This window comes from Lagopus muta, chromosome 1 (assembly GCF_023343835.1).
Source record: "Lagopus muta isolate bLagMut1 chromosome 1, bLagMut1 primary, whole genome shotgun sequence".
Taxonomy (NCBI): domain Eukaryota; kingdom Metazoa; phylum Chordata; class Aves; order Galliformes; family Phasianidae; genus Lagopus; species Lagopus muta.
The window spans coordinates 164,500,822-164,525,112 of record NC_064433.1 but is presented as its reverse complement, the minus strand read 5'-3'; the positions used below and the strand labels follow the sequence as shown (position 1 = coordinate 164,525,112).

The 24,291-nt window shown below is 39.6% G+C and overlaps 1 protein-coding gene across 3 annotated transcripts in view; it reads right to left on the bottom strand.

The window, feature by feature from the left end:
• AKAP11 (A-kinase anchoring protein 11) overlaps positions 1-24,068 on the bottom strand; it is a 38,603-nt gene extending 14,535 nt beyond the window's left edge. For 2 of the 3 annotated variants that reach the window (XM_048944875.1, XM_048944893.1), the window contains exons 1-8: positions 23,918-24,068; positions 19,855-19,962; positions 15,335-15,451; positions 10,180-10,227; positions 9,506-9,640; positions 7,915-8,179; positions 2,831-7,484; positions 835-990 (exon numbers count right to left, since the gene is read on the bottom strand). In XM_048944875.1, coding sequence (XP_048800832.1) covers positions 835-990; positions 2,831-7,484; positions 7,915-8,179; positions 9,506-9,640; positions 10,180-10,227; positions 15,335-15,451; positions 19,855-19,914 — 5,435 coding nt within the window. In that variant the 5' untranslated portion in view covers positions 19,915-19,962; positions 23,918-24,068. Of the gene's footprint in view, positions 1-834; positions 991-2,830; positions 7,485-7,914; positions 8,180-9,505; positions 9,641-10,179; positions 10,228-15,334; positions 15,452-19,854; positions 19,963-22,776; positions 22,838-23,917 lie in introns of those variants that run through there. The other variant, XM_048944884.1, reaches the window with a different exon arrangement.
• Between the last annotated feature and the right edge of the window lie 223 nt (positions 24,069-24,291).

Below are 24,291 nucleotides of genomic sequence, written 5' to 3'. Positions count from 1 at the left end.
CTATGTGCACATTACATGAGTGTAAAAAAAAACAAAACCAACACCCATTTCTGCTGTTTTTCATCTGAAGCGTTGAACATTCTACTTAAGTGAATGCAAAACTAAGCTAACTCACTCCTCATATCTTGCCTATAAAGAAGCTGGGGCAACAACTCACTATAATTTTCTCTGGCAACAGAAACGTTGCAGATGTTTAAAATTCCTGTTTTAATTTAGCTGGCTATCAATCAGCCACTGGAATTTCAGCACGAAGCTCTGTGGAAAATGTTACTATCCTGAACAGGCAAGTTCCAATACTGCACACCTGTAAGTTCCTGGTTAGTAACACATGAATACACAAGCAGCATCAGTAAGAATAGCTGATAAATTCAACCCCTAAAAACAGCTGTTTAAAGCTCCTCGTGCAAATGAAGCACATTTGTTCTTCTCAAGAATAAATGAATTTGCATAAAACATATTAATTTTTAATTGCAGAGCTAAATGAACACTACTTTCAAACTGTATTTTACACATGCTATTTTTAAATATCTGCATCTTTTACAAATATTTAAATTATACATACAAACAGTCTTACTTGATGCAACTGTAATGCAAGTGACAAAATAAACAACCTATTTTACACTTAAGGTATTATCAATATTTGTGAACAAAATATTTTGTAGGAAAACATCAATTCAAAATACAACATTAGAGCCACTTCCATATGAACCACATTGCTTATTGAAGACAAAATAAGCTTCTTTCCCCCATCTCCCCACAGAAAACATGCACTTGATACCACGTTTCTTCATGCCAAGGTAACAGTAATAACTGTGCTAACATATTTATAGTTACCTGTCACTGAGATGAAGAAAACTGCTGCTCTCATCAGGATGTTCATCTTCAAAACTTAAATTTGACCAGCTGCCAGTGCTATCATCACCAATACTAAGGCTCATCTGCTGGCTAACAACAGATTCAACAGAGTGAAATCCTTCTCTTCCAACAGTGCTAAAGATAAAATTAAGACAAAAACATCACTGCGTTTCACGTCAAATCTGTTTAAATTCATTTACAACAATTTAACACTTATTTCAAGGATATTAATTTCCAATTTCTCAAAACAAATGGAGCAACCAAATGAATCTGACAGAGGGAATGGCACAAATAATTCTCTCATTCAGAAGACTGTTTGCTATAAAGCATAGAGCAGTTTTACTGTCCATGCATTTTAGTCTATAGACTACAGATCAAGGTATAGTTTTCAAGCAGAAGAATTGACATTTTTGAAATTGTTCAACACAGGACACTTTGGCCATTTCCCCTCCCTTGCTTTCATTACTGGCAATGCTTCACTCCAGAAAGCACAAGTACTTTTAGGCAAAAATATAGCTTAGAATTGGAATCATAATCCACCCCAATAATAATAAAAGATGAACTTCCCCCCTAGATCTATTCACCAGTGCTAGCAGCCATTCCTTTCACCACACAACAAAGATCTCAAGAGACATACATTAGATGATGCTGTAAGAAGCATTTGAACATTTTTGTCATGTTAAAATATTAATATCTCCATGCTGTCATAGACAAAAAACAGTAAAATCCTTAATTTTACATTTCTAACCAGAAATTTCAATGAACTTTCTTAGAAGCAATTAAAAAAAGTCTCAGCTCTGATGCTGTAGGCATCACACAGAATGGCCCGGGTTGGAAGGGACCTCAAGGATCATGAATCTCCAACCTCCCTGATCACAGGCAGGGCCATTGACCTCCACATTTAATACTAGATCAGTAAAAACATGAGAAGAATATAACCATGTTACTTTTTTGTTTGTCACATACAGATTAAGGATCCAACCCCATTGGTACAGAGTCACGATATACAATTTCTACACTGCTGGAGTTTTTAGTTACATGCCTTCATTGAAAGGCCGTACAAATTAAAACAGAGCTTATGGTTTTCTGCAAATGTTCCCCCCAGCTATCACCTCCAAAACCAAAGATCTTCCCCTGATGTTTATGGGGCAGAAGCTAATCTGCATGTGACACCAAACCCTGAAGAAAGGAATTCAGACCCACAGCAGCCGTAAGCCACACTAAGGTCTCTTTAATTACTTGTCGTGATGCCCTTCTAGAAACCAGGAAAATAAATGATTTGGCATTGCAAACAGCTGCTCCTTGCCCTGAAGTTATGGTGGCACTATTCCTTATCCACAGGCTTACTTAAAGAAACAGTAAAATAGCCTTTGCTAAGTATACAAAAATCTGAACCTCTGTTCTTTGCCTACTGTATCACTATTTTACAGAATAAACTGTTATCTTGTAAGAGGTTCTTTTCTTCCAATAATAAGGATGCTATCACAACATTCATAAGTAAAATAAACTCTTCATTCTATCAAGTACTGGCTGGTCTGGATGCTACCAGATGTGCCTGCTGACAATCAAAAATAAGTTACTTATATTTTTCAATACAGAAAAGAAAATACAAGAAGGGAACAAATTAGAATTATTTCACGGCTCAAGCATGAATAAACCCTGAAGGATCTCCTGTAGATAAAAATAATAGTATTTCAAGTTGAAATAGTAAGCTCCAAATATAAAGCCACCTACTGGAACACATGCATGCTGAAACATGCACAAATCTGTTTCAAGCTCCCACAGGTGGAAAAATGTTTGGTTTTTTTGTTAAGAATCATTTGCATACCAGTATACGAATAAAACAAAGTACTCAGAACATAAAATTTGTATTTCTAAAAGAAAACAACAACGATAAGAAACTTCTAAACCATTAATGTTTGTATTAACAGTCCTCATTCTTCTGGCACAGACTGCAACAAAAGAGAATTATTACCTTATGTTAACTGCCTGACTGATATTAGTCATAGCTGATGTCATTATTTCAGTAGTAAGGCTTTCAGCAAAACTGACTCCATCTTGTCCAATACCACTGTCAGCTGCCACACTTGCATAACTCAGCTCTCCCTCTGCTTTTTCGACAGACGCAGCAACCACTTTATCAGAGAACATTGTCTTCTGTTCTACATCAACATGAATTTTAGGAATATCAAGCTGAAAGACTCTTGGTTTTTGGCAGACACTGTCCAACCTACAATGAAGAAAATGCCTCACTGGAATAGAAGAATCTTGCAGAGGTAAGTGATGAGACACACTTTCTGTACAGTAATGATGTTCCTTCATACTGCAGCATCTACAGACAGTTCCAGAAAAAGGAGACAGTTTCTCAGTATATGAAAGCCTATCCCCATTTTTTCTGTTTTCAGCAACCTGGAGACCAGCAGATTCTAAACCCATTTCTAGAGTATCATCTGCTACTTTTCTAGCGTACTGTTCTATAGCTTGAATTATGCTTTCACTGTAACTATTTTCATTCAAACTGCCCGTGCTATGATACAGTTTATGATCTGGGGAGAAAGGTAGAAGTGTCCTAGGAAATCTTGTTCTAATAAGATCCCCTGCAATTTCCTCAAATTCAGTCTTTTTATATAGACAGGAATCTGTCAGAGATTTTGGCAAACACGCTCCTGATAGTTTCAATTTCTTTCTGACATCATGCGTTATGCTGCAAGCAAGAGACTCTGAAAAGTGCAACAATTCCATGCATTCTGTTCTCTGCATGCTGATACCTCTTTCATGAGTTTGGTCTGCACAGTGATGAATGCCACTTTTCACTTGCTGTACTGCATCTTTATTCACTGTTTTGGTAAGTTCTAGTTTACCATTCATCGGTGCGCTTTGCCCAGGAAATATCTTTCTGTTGCATCTCAATTTAGTTTTCCTAGCAGCTTGCCGTAGGCCTGATTTGATAGACCTGTAAGCAAGCCTGCTGGCATACTGATCCATTAACAGTTCGGCGTTACCACCTTCTCTTTTCAAAACATGAATTATATGATCTGCATATTCATCAGTCACACTTTCACAGCTAGGGTACTTAGATGTCAAACCTATCATGCCTGGACCTTGTGGTAAAGAAAGCACAGATGAATCTCTCTCACCAGGACACTGGTCCTGCACTTGGCCACATTCCTCCTTTGAACTATGATCCTTATCACCTTTTCTCAGATAAAGGCAATCCACTTGGCAGTTAACACGTTTCAACTTTAACAGTTTACAGTGCCTTGATTTCACCATTTTCTTGGCTTCACTGATGACTTTTCCTGCCATATCACCTGCATAATTCCATAAAGAACTGCATGTCTCTTCTGGGGTACTTACAGATGCAGTATATCCACAGTTTTTGTTTTGCATACTCAAATGAACCTGTCTATTAGCTTCTCTTTCATTTGTTTTAGCATCTAAATGGGAAGCTGCCATCTCAGTTGCTAGTGAAATTATATGACTAGCTAAGTAATCTGCATACTGAACAGTTTTTTCTGAACGTTCTTCCTTCTCAATGATCATTTCAGAATGATCTTCATCTTCACTACTTTCAACTTCTTCAGAAAGTGATCGCATGAGTTTCAGCATAAATTCCTCATTTTCCAAAGAGTCACGTTCAATTTCAGATGAACCTGTAACAGATGGACTGTAAGGTGTAGATGGTGGTGTTGCAGGTGCAAATTCCTTTGCTAATTCTCCCTTGAGTTTCTTAGACAGTTTTCGTAGGTTTCTTTCAGAACTAGCTTGACACGGTACTAAAGGAGTTGGTGGGGGGGTGTCAGGTGTTAAACTATTATTTCCATCTTTGATACTTGACTTATCAACCATCTGCAAAGCATCTTCACTGCCAGACATCACTGAAGAAAAGCTATTTGTGTGCAGAAAACAATCAGCTTGCCTGTAAGTCAAGGGTCCTGATGATGGTTTTTGACTCTCATGTTTTTTTGAGGGCTTGTTTAAGTACGTCATCGAGCAGCTTCCTGCCTCAGTCACGTCCTCTAGAACACGCCTAGCTAAAGTCACAGTGGAGCAAGGTGGTGGTGATTTTGAAGAACATCTGTATCCTTTTTGTTCCTGCCAACAATCTCTAGATTCTGAAAAACACTGAACAGAATTAGTTGGAGTAAGCAATTTACATGGATTATTCAAAGGCATCTGTTGTTCAACAATTACGGAAACATTACTTTGTTTCTCAGCCTCTTGCTTCTTTATTACACGTTGCTCTCTTCCACTGATATCTGCATGAGTCTGTGAGCCCACATTACATGATAAATTTTCACTAGCGTTGCGTAACACAGCTTTACTTTCATCCACAGACTGCTTCATGATGTACTTGGCCAGGTGATCCGCAAACACATTCTTGGGGAAATCTTCACCGCTATATTGCACATAAGGTTTCTTATCTACTACTTTTCTTGTTAAAAGATCTGTATACTCTTCCACTGCTTTTGTTACTCTAGATGAGGATATGGTCTCATAAGCTTCATTTACTATCATATCTACCATAGTTCCAGAGAAACTATTAATGTTTTTTGACCCGTTTGTTAATTCTGAGTTACTCCTCATTCCAGATCTGTTATTTGTTTGTTTAGTATCATTCTGGTTATGTAAGAGTGATGGATTATTTTCAACACTTTGATTGTGATCCGAAGTCAGGTATATATTCCTGAAGGAAGAGATTTCCTCCTCTCTTTTTCTGCTTGTGAAAAATGGATGACTGCAGCCTTTGTATACTTTCATACTGTCATCAGAAATTGGAGCAGTGCATACTTTTGCTTTACAAGTATCAGAGGAAGCTTGATAATGACAAAGAGCTCTTCCAGCTAAGGGAACAGGTATGGAACTTACAACACCAGAGGTACAAAATAGAGCTTGATGTACTGTATATTCCTTCTTGCAATCTTGGGTTGGATTCTGTCCTACCCTATCATTAAAATTAGGAAGAACTGTGGAGGTCTGTGTTGATTCCAGCATACTTTCTGCACTCACATATTTAACATTGTCCATGGAAACACTAATGGCTGCTTGTGTTGTGAAGGTGACATCAACCTGAGATAGTTCAATAAAAGCCTCCTGAATGACAGACTCAGACAGATCTCTGGCATAGGATCTTACCACTTTATCTTCATAAGAAAATGAAGAAAGCTGTGCAGATGTAGGAGTCGATGGATAGGAAAACTGGCATACTTCCATGATTCCTTCAAACACAAGTTCTTCAGCAAGGTCTGCTGCAAATCTAGCAACAGTATTGGTAAACATCTGTTTTTTTACATGTCGCAGTTCTTTCAAAGCACCAGTTATAGCTTCACTCACCAAAAAGCTTGCTAGCCCATTAATAGCACGCTCCTTCAGGGAGATTGCTCTACGTCTTCCAATTTCATAGAAAGCCATTTGAAAGACTGAAGATGTCAACCTAGCAGCCAAATGACAAAGTGCATTGGTACATGAAGAAACACCTTTCTGCAGGTCCTTAAAAGCACTGCCCAAACTTTTTTCAACCAAGTCAGTTGCAAATTTTTGAATGCTATCTCTGATCATTGATGACTTATGTTGAGATTTTGCTTGTTTATCTGGCTCCTTGCCAGTTTTCTTTCTGAGATCTGCAGCTTGATCATCATCTTCTTTCAAAGCAATCCTGTTGCATCTGGAATCATTTCCTCCAAGTTCTGACGAACAGTCGGATTGAAAAACAGAACCCAATATTTCAAATGAAACAGTATCAGCATATTCTGAATAAGTATTATAAAGTGCATCATGGTGGTTTTGACTCGTCTCATCTCCACCAAGACTGATACGACATAAACATTCAGAAGAACCACAGCCTCCTAGTGGGCTGAATGCTGACGACCTAATAGGGCTGAACAAGCCTCCATTCTCTTCCCCTGATGTTTTAACTGGGCGAGGGGAATCTGGGACATCAAAGACACTGCTATATGGTGATTCTGGTTTACGAGGAGTTGGTTTCTTTACATTGGCCGGAAGAGTAGGACGATCAAACTTGAATTTCTGAGGATTCATTGTAATGTTAGCAGAACACAAATGTTCATGGGCAGTCCTCCTTTTCTGAGAGAGATTCCCTAAGATGGGATCCCTAATAACTTTAACAGATTTTTCTAGGGCTTGTTCTAGTTCATCAAACTGATCAAAACTATCAAAAAATTCACTAACTTCTGAGTCTGAATCCTCAATACCATCTTTCACTACTGGAATTTTTGGCAGCTGGAGTTTTGCCTTCAAGCTTTTTTGATACCCTTCTTCATCTAAGAAGATAATGGGGCTTGGGCTGGAACAATTTGACTCAGAAGATTCAGCTGGAGAGGAGGAAAACAGCGTTTTACATAAGAAATTTACACCTTGATCAGAAGGGTTATATGGCTTATAGAAACTCTTTTGTATCCAAGGATCAGAAATTGAAGTTGTAACTGAATTTTTTACTGAGGACAGTTCCTTAAGTCTCAAAACATCAAACAAAGCAGAAGATCTAGCAGATGATGACTTTTGACATCCAGAACCCAAACGGATCTTTGAGTCCACAGCTTCTGAACACCGACCAGGGATGGTTTGTGAAGCAGCATCTCGATGGCTTCGAGAAGTAGAGTTGCATGGCCCTAAGGAAGAAAAAATAGTTACTTCTTCAAAAACAAGAATTTACACAGAAATTACACTAGCAACAGATTTGAACAGCAATGTCTGGACTTGCTTTGTTGCAGTATAGTAGCTTGCTTTCTTAATTAAAGCAACATTACACTTTTTCCCAAAGACCCACTATACAACTCCCTGAAATTTATGAATTTGTGTATTTTTTTTAAGTACATAAAGTAGAAGATTCTGTTTTATCAGCATCTGACGTGAAGATTAGAATCTCTGGTTTATGACTTAATAAGCTGTTGTGAAAAGAACAGCAACAAATTGCATTTAAAGTAGTATAATATCACTTCACAAAAAAACATCACTACTCATTACTTACACTTCTTTTCTTATGAAATCCTGACAGCTTAAACATCAATTAACAATTTCTACAACTCTGCAAGCACTTACCAACACTTTGCATCTTTGAAGGCTCATCTTCATCTAACTGCTCAAAAGCAGTGACAAAATCATCTTCAATTGAAGAAACTGACTGATTAGTGTCATCATCTTCTGCCCGGGATGTCTCTGTTTGATGTTTTTGCAGTGAGTTTATTTCAACTGTGTGTCTTACACCCATGGTATACTTGCTCAGCAAGGTAAATACATAATCCGCTTTGATCTTTGGGAATGAAGGAGCCAGTCGCATCACACAAAGCACTTCAGGAAGTTGGCTCTTGAAAAAGAGAAAAAAGAAAACAAAAAAAGTCTTGGAATAATCTCAACTGTCGGGAATGACAAAGGATTCCTTCAACAGATTGTTGTGGTTTAATCTGGCAGGTGGCTAAGCACCACACAGTTGTTTGCTCACTCCCACTATTGCCCAGTGGGACAGTGGAGAGAATCAGGAGGAAAAAAAAAGTAGAACTCATGGATTGAGATAAAGCTATTTACTAAGATAAAGAAAAGGAAACAGATGATACTTTTTATATATAAATATAAAAGTATATGTATGCATACTTATAAATATACATATATGAACACATATAACAAGTGATAAGCAAGCAATTGCTCAGTACCCCTTGTGCAGCAGAAGCACACGAGATAAACTCCCGCTCCCTTCATAACTCCTTCTACATGATTCTATATGGTATGGAATACCCTTTTGGCCAGTTTTAGTCAGCTGTCCTAATTCTGTTCCCTCACAGCAGCTTGGGCCCTTCGCTGAGAATGGCCTTAGCTCTGTACCACACTGCTTATCAGCAACTATAAACATCACTGTGTTATCAACACTGCTTTTCTCCTAGAACCAAAACATAGCATCATACTAGATACTCTGAAGAAAATAATTGTGTCCCAGATGAAACTGACATATATTTTAATCAACAACAAGCAATTCAGAATTTTTTTAAAGAAAATAAATATGTAAAGCAATAGTTAAAATTACTTATCCACTTTAACGACTTCTCCATTTGAATACATTTTTACAATAAAACAAAAAAGGCTGTAAAATACAATTCTGACATGTTCTCATGAAACTGTTTGAAAAACACAATTTTAAAGCCTGTTTATATTGAACAGTATTTCAACTAATAGGGTATTTATTTCCTCAAGATTTTGTAATGCAATTTGATTTAACATGCAAGTCAATATAACTGAAAGTTTTTTGCTTTGACAACAAACTTGTAACTGGAGAAGAACCCACTGACTTTTATGAGGACCCGATATTCTCACAATTTCTTGGCATCTCTGTTTAAATGAAGAGAGTCTGCAGAGGATAGAAGCCATATTTGAGCAGAGCTGAGATAGGCAATTTGACAAGTTTCATCTTCTTTCCAAATCGGCAGTGAAAGAGACAGCAATTGAGCAGAAGGATGCGATCAGCACCATAGTATTTGCACTAATACTATCTAACACTCATTTTAAACGAAAAATGTAGAAATACAGAACACTAATACTACCATGATTCCAAAATAAAACAAGCTGCAGTATTACCAAACTCTTTAAGAGGCCAAATATAAAGCTTCTGTGCATCAGACATGCAAGACAACAAAAGAATTACCTGGTTTTTCATGACACAGGGTTTTGTCAAGGTTTTCTTTACATCTTTTAGAAAAATAACCTCATTTTCTTTTAGTTTGCACAACTGAAGCGATTTCAGAACATCTGGAAGTTCTACAGAAACAGCTGACAGCTCCTGGTTTTAACATAGGAACAAATTGAGAATACAAAGCAAGAAAAATAAAAATGAATGAAAATAAACAGTTATTGTTTGTTGCTTCATTTTAAATCTCATACCCCCTCCAACAGCTGCTAATTTTGATAAAGTTTCTCTTTTATCCCTTATTTATTAACCCATCCACCACTTACTCTCTCAAGCTCTAGTATAAAGCTCAATTCCACTAGTAATTTAATAATACAATAATTCAATCCATACATCTAACCCGCTCTTCCAAAGAATTTCCACTGTTTCTCATGAAACAGAAGAGGGTTAAAGGTCACAGAGGAGAATCTTGGAAGCACTGAAAAGCAACTGGACATCGTACAAGGTGTGCAACTACAGACAAAAGACTTAGCCAACAATGGTCCTCAGTGGACCTCCAGATGCTCTTAGAGGACTAAGTAAACACATTTCAAACATCAAAATTCCTCTGTCCAAAAATCTACGTAGTACTTACAAGAAATAACCAGTGCTGAAAAACATTATATTTTCCAATCTAGATAGATATACTATACCTGCAAATGAGCAGTACCCATCTCTTCAGCAAAACCTATGAATGTAATCTGTAGAATAAAAACATGAACATACTGAAATTCAGAAAATAACTCTGTAGTTTTCTGTAAAACTGTTAGCTCGTAACATTTCTACCATAAATCTTCATTCTGCCACAACAAAACTCACACGTTAGGGTAGCACATCTTGCCTAAAAAATACTGCATAGGCACATAGTAACGCTATGGTATTTGACTTTTGAAAGACCAGATCAGACTGAGGTGCACATACAACTTGTAAAACCCACTAAGTTCATTTCTTTCTAGGGTCTATTTGCTTGCTGAAATTTAGCAACACATATACATCCCATTAAGTCTGTTAAAATAAAGATGATTTTGCAAAGATCAGTGCTTCAAGCTGGTCACGTATAAACCAGTTCTCATCTGAAATCTGTCCATGCTAACAAACTACGACACATTTGGATATTCTGAAGAGATCACGACCGCTAACACAGACAATTTACCAAGTAAATTGATTAGCCTTAGGCCAAAACACAGCAGATGACTTAAGCTGTGTGTCTGCATGCCATACCCAAGTAGACAGACCCTCTAAAGTAAAAGGATTAGAGCATTCAAGCACTAAGAAGGTCTTGTAAGGCTCAAGAACCTGCTATATGTCTGAAACGTCAACTATATTATGGGTTTGGGGACTTGTGGACAGGGGTATTTTATTGCTTTCTGCTATTCTGCTTACAGGCATCTCATTTCATTCAAGGCTAAAAGATCAAAGGCATTAAGTATTTTGTCTTATCTTCATTCTTTGGCATCAGCTTATGATCTGCTTTACATTCAACTATGAAAATTTTGTTTCAGATGTCAGATCTTCTCATTTTCATTTAATATTTCCCTAATGAAAAATCAGTTGGGTAACTGCGTGCTACTAAAAATACACAGCTTTTATTTTCAAAACAAGGTTGTAAGAACTGGAGCACAAATATTAACACATCCATTGATGTGAGAAGAGTATTAGGAAGCTGCTAGGCTAAGAAGGGATGGGGTCAGGAAAGCCACAGCCCAGCATGAACTAAACTTGGCAGGAGGTGCCAAGAAGAAGAAAGGATTCTACAGATACCTCAACCAGAAAAGGAAGGTCCAGGAGGACGTATTCCCCCTAGTGAGTGACACAGGCAAGGTGGGTAACAACAGACAAGGAGAAGGCTGAGGTACTTTTTGTCATGGTCTTCTCTGATAACTGCCCATCACACAGCCCTAAAATGTTTGGTTTGGAAGGAGGAAACAGGGGAAGTAACGTCCCTCCCACTGTAAGCAAAGATCATGTTTGTGACAACCTGAGGAACCTGAACATCCACAAGTCTACGGGTTCCAATGAGATGCATCCCAGAGTCCTGAGGAAATTAGCTGATGTAGTCACCAAGCCACTCACAATGATATTTGAATAATCGTGGCAATAAGGTGAAGACACTGGTGAGTGGAAAAAGGCAGCATCGCACCCATTTTTAAGAAGGGTAAAAAGGATGACCCTGGAAACTACCAACCTGTCAGTCTCACCTTTGTCCCACGAAAGATCACAGAGCAAATCCTTCTAGAAGCTATGCTAAAGCACGTGGAAGACAGGGGGGTGATATGGGAAAACCAGCATGGCTTCACCAAGTGTAAATCCTGCTTGACCAAACTAACAGCCTTTTATGATAGTGCTATTGCATTAACAGACAAGGGAAGAGCCGCCAGTGTCACCTGCTTGGACTTCAGTAAGGCCTTTGACATGGTATCCCACAACATCCCCCTCTCCAAATTGGAAAAATATGGATTTAATGGGTGTACTGTTCAAGGGATGAAGAACTGGCTGCAGGATCAAGTCCAGAGAGTGGTGGCCAATAACTCAATGTCTGGATGGAGATCAGTGATGAGTACTGTCCCACAGGAGTCAGTGCCTGGACTGATACTCTTCAATCTTGATCAGTGACACTAACAATGAAGTTGAGTGCAGCCTTAGCAAAGTTTGCTGATGACACCAAGCTGTGGGGTGCAGTCAACACACCAGAGGGTCAGGATGCCATTCAGAGGGACTAGACAGGCTCAAGCAGTGGGCCCAGGTGAGCCTCATGCAGTTCAGCAAATCCAAATGCAGTATCTTGCACCTGGGTCAAGGCAACCCCTCCTACCAATACAAACTGGAGGAGGGTGAAAGGACTCAGTAAAGTCCTGCCAAAAAAGACCGTGGTGAAAGGAAAGCTGAACATGAGTAAACAGTGTGCCCTTATAGCCCACAAGGCCAAACATATCCTGGGCTGCATCAAAAGAAGTGTGGCCAGCAGGGCAAGGAAGGTGATCCTGCCCCTCTACTCTGTGCTGGTGAGGCCTCACGTGGAGTACTGCATTCAGATGTAGAGTCCTCAGTACAGGAGAGACATGGACATGCTGGAGCATATCAGGAGGAGGGCCACAAAAATGATCCCAGGGATGGACCACCTCTCTCATGAGGACAGGCTGAAAGAACTAGGGCTGTTCAGCCTCAGAAAAGGCTCTGAAGCGGACTGGTAGCAGCCATTCAATGTCTAAAGGGGAGGTACAGGAAAGAAGGGGACAGACTCTTTAGCAGAGCCTGTGATGATGGAACAAAGGAAAACAGTTTCAAACATAAAGAGGGTAGATCTAGGTTCTATATAAGTAAAACCTTCTACAGGGAGGGTGGTGAGGCACAGGAACAGGTTGCCCAGAGATGTGGTTGATATCCCATCCCTGGAGACACTCAAGGTCAGCCTGGATGGGGTCTGAACTCCTGATCTAGCTGTAGGTATCCCTGTTCATTGCAAGGGAGTTGGACTAGATGACCTCTAGAGGTCCCTTCCAACTCTACAGATTCTATGACTCCATGTTTGGAGTTGAAGTTGATGCGGCTGGGATTCAATTATTTCAGAGCACTATGCAATTGAATAAGTGATTTTTAAGTATTTGGGTCACAGCTCACATTAAGACTGTGCTAGTGAGATGCTTCTCATGCCTAAAACCAGCAAAGAACAACTCTATGTTTATAATCACTAATTAACTGGATCAGCAACTTACCTGTGCATGCAGAGAAACTATGAAAGAGCTATAAAAATAAATGGCTGAAAAACAATTGCTTTGTACTGCAGCTGAGTTTTGAATGAGCACACATGGGAACAAAAAACCTTTCAAACTGAAATCATGTTAAAATATTAAGAATTCTGACTTATTTCAGGTAGTATCATGCAACTACGTTGGCCTCCCACAAAAATCTTCCTGTTTGCATCCACTTATCTTTATCTCAATTACAACAAAATCTTAAATGAACTCTTTTGCAGTAGCATTCTAAATGGCTCTTAGCAAATCACAGTTCTCTAGCATCATGTTCTCTGTGCTATTAAATGATCCTTTTTCAGTGATATACCCTTAAGCTCCTACATCTTTTAAGCATACAGTATCTGAAGACACCTTTCAATTCCAACACCTCATCTGCACAACACCTACTGTATGAACAGAAGAAGAGGCCTAGCAATTTAAAGACTTGGAGGGAAAACATTTCTCTGAAGAACATTTTGGGAGGCTTTACTGTTTGCTGAAGTTAGGATGTTTTTTTAGTGGGCGTATGCTCTTTTGTCTTCCTACAGGTCCTTTCCTCCTCCTCAAAAATAATGATTATGAACCTTTTCCTCTCCCAAAGAGTACTTCGCCATCAAAGAAACAGCTGAGTCTACTAATTTCTGTCTCAATTACAACCTCTAGATTTATTATGCTCAGTCTCCAGTTTTCACAAAAAAATTAACACCTTTAAGACCTGAAACTAGTACAGATGTTTAAAATGTTGGTGGTTAGGCTGGAAATCCTTCCAGAAGGACTGACAATCAGTAACAGAAGACTTTCCTTTAGTGTATGTAACACTGTATTTGAAGCTTACCAGAATCCACAGACAGAGATAAGGTCAATTGAAATGGCATAGGAAACCTAAATAAAATGTTTTTAATTTTAAGCAATTGTCTTCACAGACCTAGGAACTTGTTTTTTTAACATTATTCTGTAAATAGATGTCTTACCCTGTACACTTGAATGAAAAAAAAAAAGCCAAACACCTGTTTTGTGTTTCTTCCATCAACTCTTACATTTCAACCAGAAAGCTTTCACTTGCTTGAGCTAATAAGATAATTACATACCATAGTAAGCTATCTTTCTCCCTAGGGACCATCACTGACCATCATTCTAATTGTTGCCAGGTATTTGCTTAAAAAAAAAAAAAAAAAAAAAAAAGGAAATTCCAAAAACCCTTGGGGTTGTCCAGATGATCCTAGCTCATTTTCTGCTGGCTCCACAGTATGCTTCTTTCCCTCTTCCTACTCCTTATCCAATTACTATCCTTCCTTAATAGTTTCCTAAGTCATTTATTGCTTCATTTTCCCATCTTTCAGCTTTTCTTCCTAATCAGTTCAGGTCTTGCTCCCCTCCTATAAGGCTCCTTGTCAGGCCTGTCAACTGCTCAGTAGTCTTCTACAGCTCTTAAGAAATACACATTACATAGTGCTTCTTACCTTTTTGGTTTCTATTTGGAGAAATTGGTCTTAAATTTTGTAACTCAAACAGATCTAGTTGTCTTCACAGCTCAAGGTTTAATTTACTGAGATACTTCTGAATTCTCTCTGAGTCTACTCTTCTTTTACCCCCCCCCCCCCCCCCAATACCAGACTTGGTTCAGCTTTTGGCCCATATGTATTCCTGTCACAGAAGTCCTGATCTGCAATGCTGGAGCTTTACCTTTTAACACTGAGCACAAGGAAATATAAGCAGTCCACTAGCTTTCATCTTCAGACTTGGATCAAAATGCTACTTCATTAGGGTACCATCCGTACAACTTGAACACAGGAATGCTCACAAATGCTGAGCATCCAGTCACACCATTCCTACAAAACTTACCTACATGTCTTGTTATTTAGTTTCACAACTCCTACAAAGCAGAGAAACATCATCTTGAAACGTTACACTTATTTTCAGGACTTCAAGGACTGAATGCAAGAATAGCAACATGGGGCAAGGAATCAATTGTCAGTAAGTTGCAACACTGTTCACATTTACTATCCTGCATGCTACAAGATAGATCATCTTACATCATAACCAAAAAACATACATAAAAGATTAGGTTATGCCAAACCTCAATGAAGTTATCTTGTTCTTCCCAACTTAAACATTCTTCTGCTGATACACTGCATAACTCTTTTCTGCTGTGCAGCAGTGACTTCATAGAGTGCAGTACACCTTCACCAAAGCTCTGAAAAACAATGGGAAAAAAAAAGACAAAAAGTTATTTTCAGTTTTGAAGAGGCTTTTCTAGGCCCCTCCTTAATTTCCTTATTCTAAGCACTGTTTCAAACTGTGGGCAACCTGTTCCAGTGCACCACCACCCTCTGCGTGAAAAACTTCCTCCTAAAAGATCCTAAACTTTCTCCTAAAAGATCCTAAGATCAAAGAAAGTGCAGATTTGGGAAAAAAAGATGAATCCAAGAAGAAATTTGAAGGCCTACCCACTCTGTGCATCAGAGCTTGTATACAGAACTTTTCCATCAGGTTTTCCTTAAAAAGCATGAAAAGCTAATTTAGCCATGAAATATTAGAGAGATGGCTTCAGCAGTCACAAGGAAAGAAAACAAGCCAAAGGGAAAAAAAAAGAAACCCTCTACATATCTTCTTTCCCCATTCTATAAAAATTAAACAACTTAATTCCTTGTAATTATTTCTTGTAATATTTTCTCCTTTTGGCTTTTAAAATTGCTGTCCCCTAGCAAGTGAAAAGGTTAAGAAGCAAAAATGAGATTATGATTTGGTTATGCATTGTTGACCCAGTTATTTATTCTGCCCTGTTACAAGAGAAATGCATCAAATTTAAGCTATTTCAAATCTGCACAGCTTCTTAAACAACAGCAGAAGTACCAGAGAACCAAATTTAGTCAGGGAAAGCTTTGCATTTTTCACAATCCCACAGTAAAAATAATCCCTTTATGGTAAAAGCTGACGTTACTTACCATAATTAAGGCTCTGGAAAGAGCTGTTTTTCTTAAAAACAATGGTGTTAAGTACTAATACACTGGAAGCCCAACTGATACCATCAGTATCACCATACTTGTGCTCATAACAATATAAAATTAGGAAAGCATTTTTAAACTACTAAGACAGAAACAAAATTCAGGACCCCTGAAATAACCAAAACAGATTTTAAAATGTTAGCAAGCAAGGCTGGGATTACTAGACTTACAGCAAAGGCCAAGTAATATTGAAGCAGTCAAATCAGCCACATCTATGGAAAAGCAAGAACCAGTAACTGAAACATTTTGACATGCATTTAGGGATTATTTGAATGACCTCCAAGGTGCCCTACTTGCATCTCTAACTTTGTACCCACATATTTAAGTGCAGTTACTGTAATACATATGAATCTTTATACTTTCCAAGGTATGCAAACAATGTTTCTGATCCTCCAGATCATCCAGATTTACAGGTGGCTGCAATGCTGATATTGCTGACAGGCTCTCCCCCAGCAGATTTAGAAGCAGACTCTCACCCATCCATCTGACAGAAAAAGTCACTTGAGCAGTCAAATCAGCTTGATGAAATAGCTCATTTTCAGCTTATACAACAATTTAATCAGTCTCACCACTCAAAACTATGTAATAAAAAAGTCAGACAATATGACCTGGAAATTCCCTGCAACCCAACAATGACCCAGTCTGATAAAAACTGAAAATCATTCTCTGCTTCTTAGAGTAGGTAATTATTACACACTTCATATATACATATTTTTTTCCTTAGTTTAATATCCTGAAAGAAAACACAGGATATACAACGAGAAAAAAAGGTATGGTGTTAAGAATTACTGTAGTTTAAGTTAGAAAATTCAGGATTTTGGAGAATACTGGGTGTAAGAGAGCAAGGAAGAAATGTGCAATAATAAGAAAAAGATCTCCCTCAGGTCTGGTAGAACTGTCATAAAAGGCTATATGAAGGCCTGGCAGTATAGGTTTTTGTTTTTTCAGAAGGTAATAGGTATAGGCTAGCAACACAATAACCAGTGTCCTCATAACATATCTTGAAACTGAGGTCAAGTATCATCAATATTAATTATTATTATTAAAAAAAAAGAGTAAAGGTACAGATGAAATCTGATAATATGAAGCAAGCAGGTATCATTGATTGAAACAAGAGCAGCACATACAGGAAGCTCAAGGTGAGAGCAGTATAAAATGCAAACATATGAAGTGCAAGGTTACAGCCTTTAAAACTAATAGCAAGCTCTTAAATAGAACTGTGAAGTCACATCTGGGAAACAAGAGATGTGGCTCCGCCTCTTCGTCACGACAGTGAAGCAAACAATCAGTATGATGCAGCACTGAAAATAGCAAATGTGACCCCAGTAAGCATCCTTTAGCAGGATAACTGACATAGTTTGAGTGGCTGAGTGCGTCCTCTGTAATTGCACGTACCATATCATCCTCATGTAAAAAGAAGATTAACTCACAACAAGCACAGATGAAGGATAATCACTGAACACAGAGGCTTTCATACAAAAGCAGACTAAACCTTTAGCTTGCAGTTTCCAAAAAAAATAAAAATAAAAAAAAAATCAAGACTAACAGAGAACATATCTACAACTGTAAATACATCATGAAGGTGAACATCAGCCAAAGGGAAAAGAACAAGCTGAAGAATAATGATACCTGTGAACAAACAGGTATAAGTTTGGTGTGAGTAGTGGAATTCCTAAGATTTGGAATCATCAAAGCAGTATGCTTCAAAAAGACTTGAAATCTGCAGTAGGGCTTTTTGTTGTGTTTTGTTTTGTGGGGTTTTGTTTTCATTTCCCCTTATTAACTGTAAGACTACATTTGATAGCCTTATTTCTATTATCAAAATCATGCTTTCGACAGAGACTTCACTTCAGAGAAAACTTCCAACCCAACAGGCAATGAAAGCAAGCTTTCTCAACCACACCAAATTAAATTGAAAACTGAAAAGCAGCACGTCCTCAAGATCAGCAGATCAATGTAGGTAAGGACAAGAGGTCATCTTCAACAGAAGGATATTGTTTGTTTTTGTAAACAGTACAACCACTAACAATATACTTCTACATACTGACAAGAGAAACAAAAGAAAACTACTTGATAGGTCCATATACTCCTTCCTCAGATGCCTGACAGGAAAGCCTGCTTTAAGAGTGTGTTTGGAATCTGCACTAAGTCAAAGTAGCAGAAAAAAAAAATACCCTAAAAAGCATGCAGAGCAAAACTGACCTGAACAATGAAAATCCTCACCACTCTTCCAGCTCAAAAGAATCATTTGAAGTTTTGCATTGCTCTCTTTGTAGCCAGCAAACCAAGGAGTCACTAGTTACAGATCCTGCACTGTAGAAAAAACTGCACACTACTTAGTCTAATGAACTAAATAACTGCTTTCTAACATTTCATACAACCTACAAACCTGCAAGACGTTTGCAATACTGGAGAAAACTGCTTTTGCAAAGCTAGCAGAAGGAGATTTCCATGATCAATAACAGTACCTGAAAAACTCTCACTTCTTCCACTGCCTACTGAAAAATCAAGTCCAAAGCTGGCAGATCACGTTTACTCTGCACTTAGGTATCAGGAGACTTCTTCCTGATTTCACATAAAGTCAGGAAAAATAAATAAAATAAACTGAATATTCTCAAGTCATTTTGTGAAAGTGGAAACTTCCGCTTTAAATGCAAACGCCACGACCACGCATTGAAGTATTACGAAGACAGGAATCAGACTGCAAGCTGAGAACCAGCAGAAGACAGTCTAGTGGTTGGTGACCTTGCACACAGCAGGGGATTGAAACTAGGTGATCATTATGATCCTTTTCAACTCAGGCCATTCTGTGATTCTATGAAATATACTGTCATCCTGATCAGACCACTGCCTGGGTCTGTGAAAAAGAATTGAAGAGCCAAACTAAAACTTGTTATCCCCCAGGGAAAAATCAAGAGGAAGCAGCTAGAGATAAAAACGTCAGAGTTCAGCTGCATGGGAATGTAGAATTCTGCAAGACACCTAAGAACTCGTGTTGCTAGAATCACACAGTCCAGAATGCTTAATGGCAATTAACAGAGCAATTCACAAAACTAGTACTTCAGACGACCATTCCAATCAGAGAGGAAGCACTGCCCAGAAATTCATGTAAACCTAAGAATAGGCCAGATTAAAAAAAACTAAAAATATTACAGTAAAGCCTAACACAGACTTCATTGGGCAGTTGTCACTGACTGCTATATATTTCATACATGTAAATTTGAATGTGTGCTTAAAATAAAAAAAGTTATTCTCCACAAACAAGACAAAATTTAACATTCAAGTACATCACTTTCATTGTATCCACCTCAAAACTGAAAAGGAAGAGAGGAGAAAAAAGCATGCACAACCCTTCTCTACAGTATTTTGTCTCCCAGGCTGTACTCTGCTGGGATAAATAAGCCAAAGCATAAAGCAAGGGCAGTTTTATGCCTCCTTGAAACATCAGCCTGCCAAAATTAAAACTTACAAAAAAAAAAAGGAGGGGAGAAAGTCACCATCTAAACCTAAAAGTTTACTTAGTTCATTATCAGACTGCTGCATTAAGGATTGAAAAATCTATGAAATTATTATTATTATTAAATATAATTACCTTTTTCACTGATATTCTTGGTTTCATTCGACTGCCCTGAGCCCTTGTGTAGATATCCATGATTTTATCAATCTTAGTATTCGATGGCACAAGTCAGCTCAAAGATACCTACAAAAACATTCATAGATTAATTTTCTTTCCCCAGTTTGTTAGCATATGTTCTGAAAACACAAGTGGACAAAGCAAGAACTGATAGAAAATAAAACAGTTGATAGAAAATAAAACAGTTTCAAACTAAGACTAAGCAGCACACCGTCCAGACTGCTGTCCCTGCAAAAGAAAAAAAAAAAAAGAGCTGCCTTAACATAAAACGATGCACAAAATGTAAAATTAAAAAATGAGAACAGCCCACACATTACAGTTAGTTCCAACATGGTTATTTTAACTAGATTTCAATGCTGTACTGGTGGAAAAAAAACATTGTATTAAGTATTGTTCCACTGCTGTTGATACTGGGGTGAGGTGTACCAGCAGATTCCTGGACCATGCAATGTATTTCATCTTTTTTTCCATGGTCAAACTACACAGGCTATCCAAAACATAAGCTATCCAAAATATACTAAAGAGCAAATGCACGTAAAATTGACTGCAAAATAAAAATAATAATTAAGAAAGCAAAAAAAAAAAAAAAAAAAAAAGAAGTCCACAACCACAGCAAGCACAGGTTTTCTTTGCAGAGCTGACCAGCTCGGTTTTCTTGATCTCATCTCAAGCACATCTTCAGTCTTTTTACAGATACAAGCACAGGTTTGTTCTTGAGGACATGTAATGTAAGCAAGAAGAGCAGTACTGACATGTGATCATTATGGTTTTCATCTTCTCTCCACTGTCAACAACTGTAAAAGCCTCCTCAAACATATAACAATGAAGAGCACCCGTATATATTCACATTCCATCTTAATTTCTGCTTTCTTTTGTAAAGATGAACTTGCCAGAACCTTCCAAAAAAAAGAAGTTACACTCAAACTGCAACACAATAACAAGAAAGAAGAAAAAAAAAAACCCTCACTTGTTCCTGCTGCTCTATCTTAGCTGGCTAACCCGTTTGGTTAATCTCATCATGCCAGGGAAATACTCTTATACACATCCTTGTCCTCACAACAGCCATCTGTGGGAAAGCTGGTCTCACACTGGGCCGAAGACCAGCAAGCCATACGAGCTCTGACACTCTGCCATATGAGGACTGATGCTTACAACAGTTTTAACAAAGCCCAACAGAAAAATCATAAGGATGACTCTATAACCATGCAAGTTTCAGCACTATCTACTCATATAGAGCAGCCTACAGGTACACTATCTTTGGGCAACAGGTTAAGTATTTTCCTGTGGCATCAGCTAGCAAATGCTGAGATCTAAGCACCTGAACTAAGCCACTTGCAGTGTCATCCACCTCATGGAAGCAACGGCTTTGTAAATCACAGCACTACGATGTGGAAAGATGCTGAGGACCAACCGTAGTGCTTTACCCCTGACTCAACACCACAGCCATTCTATCTTGTCTGCACCCTGTCCTTCACTATCAGTACCATACAGGTTCTCCTCATCACCTGGGGTATGTCACAGCTCCGTGTCACTCATTTCCACTTGTCCAAGAATACAACATAAAGCTGAAAATGTATAAAATTATTTTGTTGAAGCCTTCTCTTCTCCAGGCTGAACAGCCCCAGCTCTATCGACTTGTCCTCATAGGAAGGGTGTTCCAGCCCTTGGATCAGTGGGGCCTTCACTACTACTTGGCTAAAGTACCCAAACTTAAGAACTAACCAGAAAGGAAGTGAAAACACTGACAAACAAAACAGCCTGGAAATAGTTGGTATCTTGAAAAAACAAGATGCTTCTTTCTCTTTTCTAATGATTTGTCACTTTCACTAACTGGGTTGGCAGTCTTGAAAAAGTCTATAAAAATGACAAGCTGTCTCAACCATAGCTACATTCATACTAAGCAGAGGGGGGTAAATGCATCTGTCAGGTCTCAAAATTAGTGAAAAGATCAGCTCAGAAAGAGTGGTGAAGCAGTGGCACAGGCTGCAGTCACTGTCCCTGGAAGAGTTCCAAGAAGCATGCAGATGTGGCACTGAGGGACATGGTTAGTGGGCATGGTGGGGATGGGTGGATGGCTGGACTAGATGACATTAGGGGCCTTTGGCAATCTTAATTATTTTATGATTCTATGTTACTCCCCAAGCACCAGTATTTTCTCAAAGAAGCATTCCTTCTTTTAAAGAGCTTGACCAGAGAATACCTAGCTCAAGAGGTATTGTTTTCAGATTATAAACATGCCAAATGAGGGAATAATCAGATTAAATTATTATTCCGGACTGAGTAACACATTCCATCACTACACTTTTTCAACTAAAGAATCCATGGACAACGAAATTTTATGGGGGATGAACTAAGGTGGCAAAATTCAAAATTCAGGCCTCAAAAAAATCACCCTGCCTGCAAATCAAGAAATTCACCCACACTGAATCAATTCTCAATATACTTAATTTTTCAATAATCACTTAGATACTGGTAATGTTTATTGCTAGATTAAGAACTGAAAACTACTGCTTTAACATGGGAGTTGGACTAGGTGATCTCCAGAGGTCCCCTCCAGCCGCAACAACTCTGATTTTGTGAAAGGCTGCCTGCACAAATCTGAAATCATTCATAAATAGGAAGTGATGTAAGGTAATTAGCATTACATGACAGATAGCATGACAGATGAACACATTACATTAACTGTGATTTTGCTACCACTGATTGTTTCCAGATACAGCAGAATTTGTATGCAGACTTGAGAAGAAGGATTTGGGGGTGTCAGTTGATGAGAAGCTCTATACAAGCCAGCAATGCACACAGAAGGCCAACTGCATACAGAGCTGCAGCAGGAGAGCGAGGGAGGCAATTCTGCCTCTCTATGTTCTCATGAGACCCCACCTGGAGTACTGTGTCCAGTTCTGGATCTCCTGACACAATAAGGATGTGGAGCTGTTGGATCCAGTCCAGAGCAGGGCCACAAAGGGCTGGAGCACCTCACCAATGAGGACGGGCTGAGAGAGCTGGGGCTGTTCAGCCTGGAGAAGAGAAGGCCCTGGAAGGACCCTATAATGGTCTTCCAGTACCTGAAGGGGGCCTACAGAAAACACGGGGAGGAGCTTTTAATAAGGGTGGGTAGCAAAAGGACAAGGGGAAACAGTTTGAAACTGGCAGAGGGCAGATTTAGATTAGATATTAGAAAAAATTCTTGACTGTGAGGGTGGCAGGACTCTGGAACATGTTTGCTGGGTGAGGTTGTGGATGCCCCCTACCTGAAAGCCTTCAAGTCCAGGCTTGATGGGGCTTTGAGTAACCTGGTCCAGAGGGAGGTGTCCCTGCCTATAGCAGGGGGTTGGAAGCAGATAATCTTAAAGGTCCCTTCCAACCCAAACCTTTGTATAATTTCTCTCCCTAACTGACTCTGATAACATCTCAGAGCCTCATTAAGAATCATAACACCAAAGCAACCGTTCACAACTATATGATTCCGTTTGATACCAAGGAAAACCAGAGAGACTTACAAGAAAAAAAAAAAAAAAGGAAAAAAAAAAAAAAGGAAAAAAAAAAAAAAAGCAGCAGCTACTTTGACTTTTTTTTTTTTTTTTTTTTCTTTTAATATATATAAAGCCCCTCAAAAGAGTCATGGAAGTAAACAAGCCGCATTCCTCCTAAATCTCAGGGCTGGGAAGAAGAGATCGAGGGGCCGCTTTTTGCAAGCCCACCGTATCACAGCCAGGCGCTTCCAGCAGCCACAGCGCAATCCCCGCAGAGCTGCCCGCGAGCCCCGCGCCACCCCCTTTGCAGGCCTCCCCGCCGCCCCCCGCTCCGTTACCGGGCTCTCCCCAGCCGCCGCGCCGCCCCAGGCCACGCAAAGAGCCGCCAGCTCTCCCCCTCCCTCAGGGCAGGGCCGGAGCATCCTCCGGGAGGGAAGGAAGGAGCCACCTGTGGCGGCTACCGGGCCGGGAGGCGGCGCCCCGGCCTCAGTGCAGCCCGCCGGAAGCGGCAGGCCCTGTCTCTCTGCAGAACAGCGGGCGGCCCGTACCTGAGCGCTGTCCTCAGCGTCCGCCGCCCGCCGCCATTTCTCCTCCTGGAGCAGCGGAGCAGCCGCCGCCTGTCCAGTCGCCGCCAACCCAGCGCACCGCAGCGCAGCGCAGCGCCCTGCCGCCGCCACGCCACGCCCCCGGCGCGCGCCGTTCTCGCGACGCTTCCCTCTCCGCCTCCGGAGGCGGGCGGGAGTCACGTGACTCCTTCCGCCGCGCTCCCCCACCCCGCCTCCCCCCCTTCCCGCAGTTTGTCCCGGCGCGTTCCTCGCCTGTTGTGTGGGATTCGGTCACCCCCAACCCCGGGTGTGAGGGAGTAGGCCTGTGTCGTGAGTCGTTCCTGCTCTCTGTCTGGACTGACGTCTGCTTTGCCTTC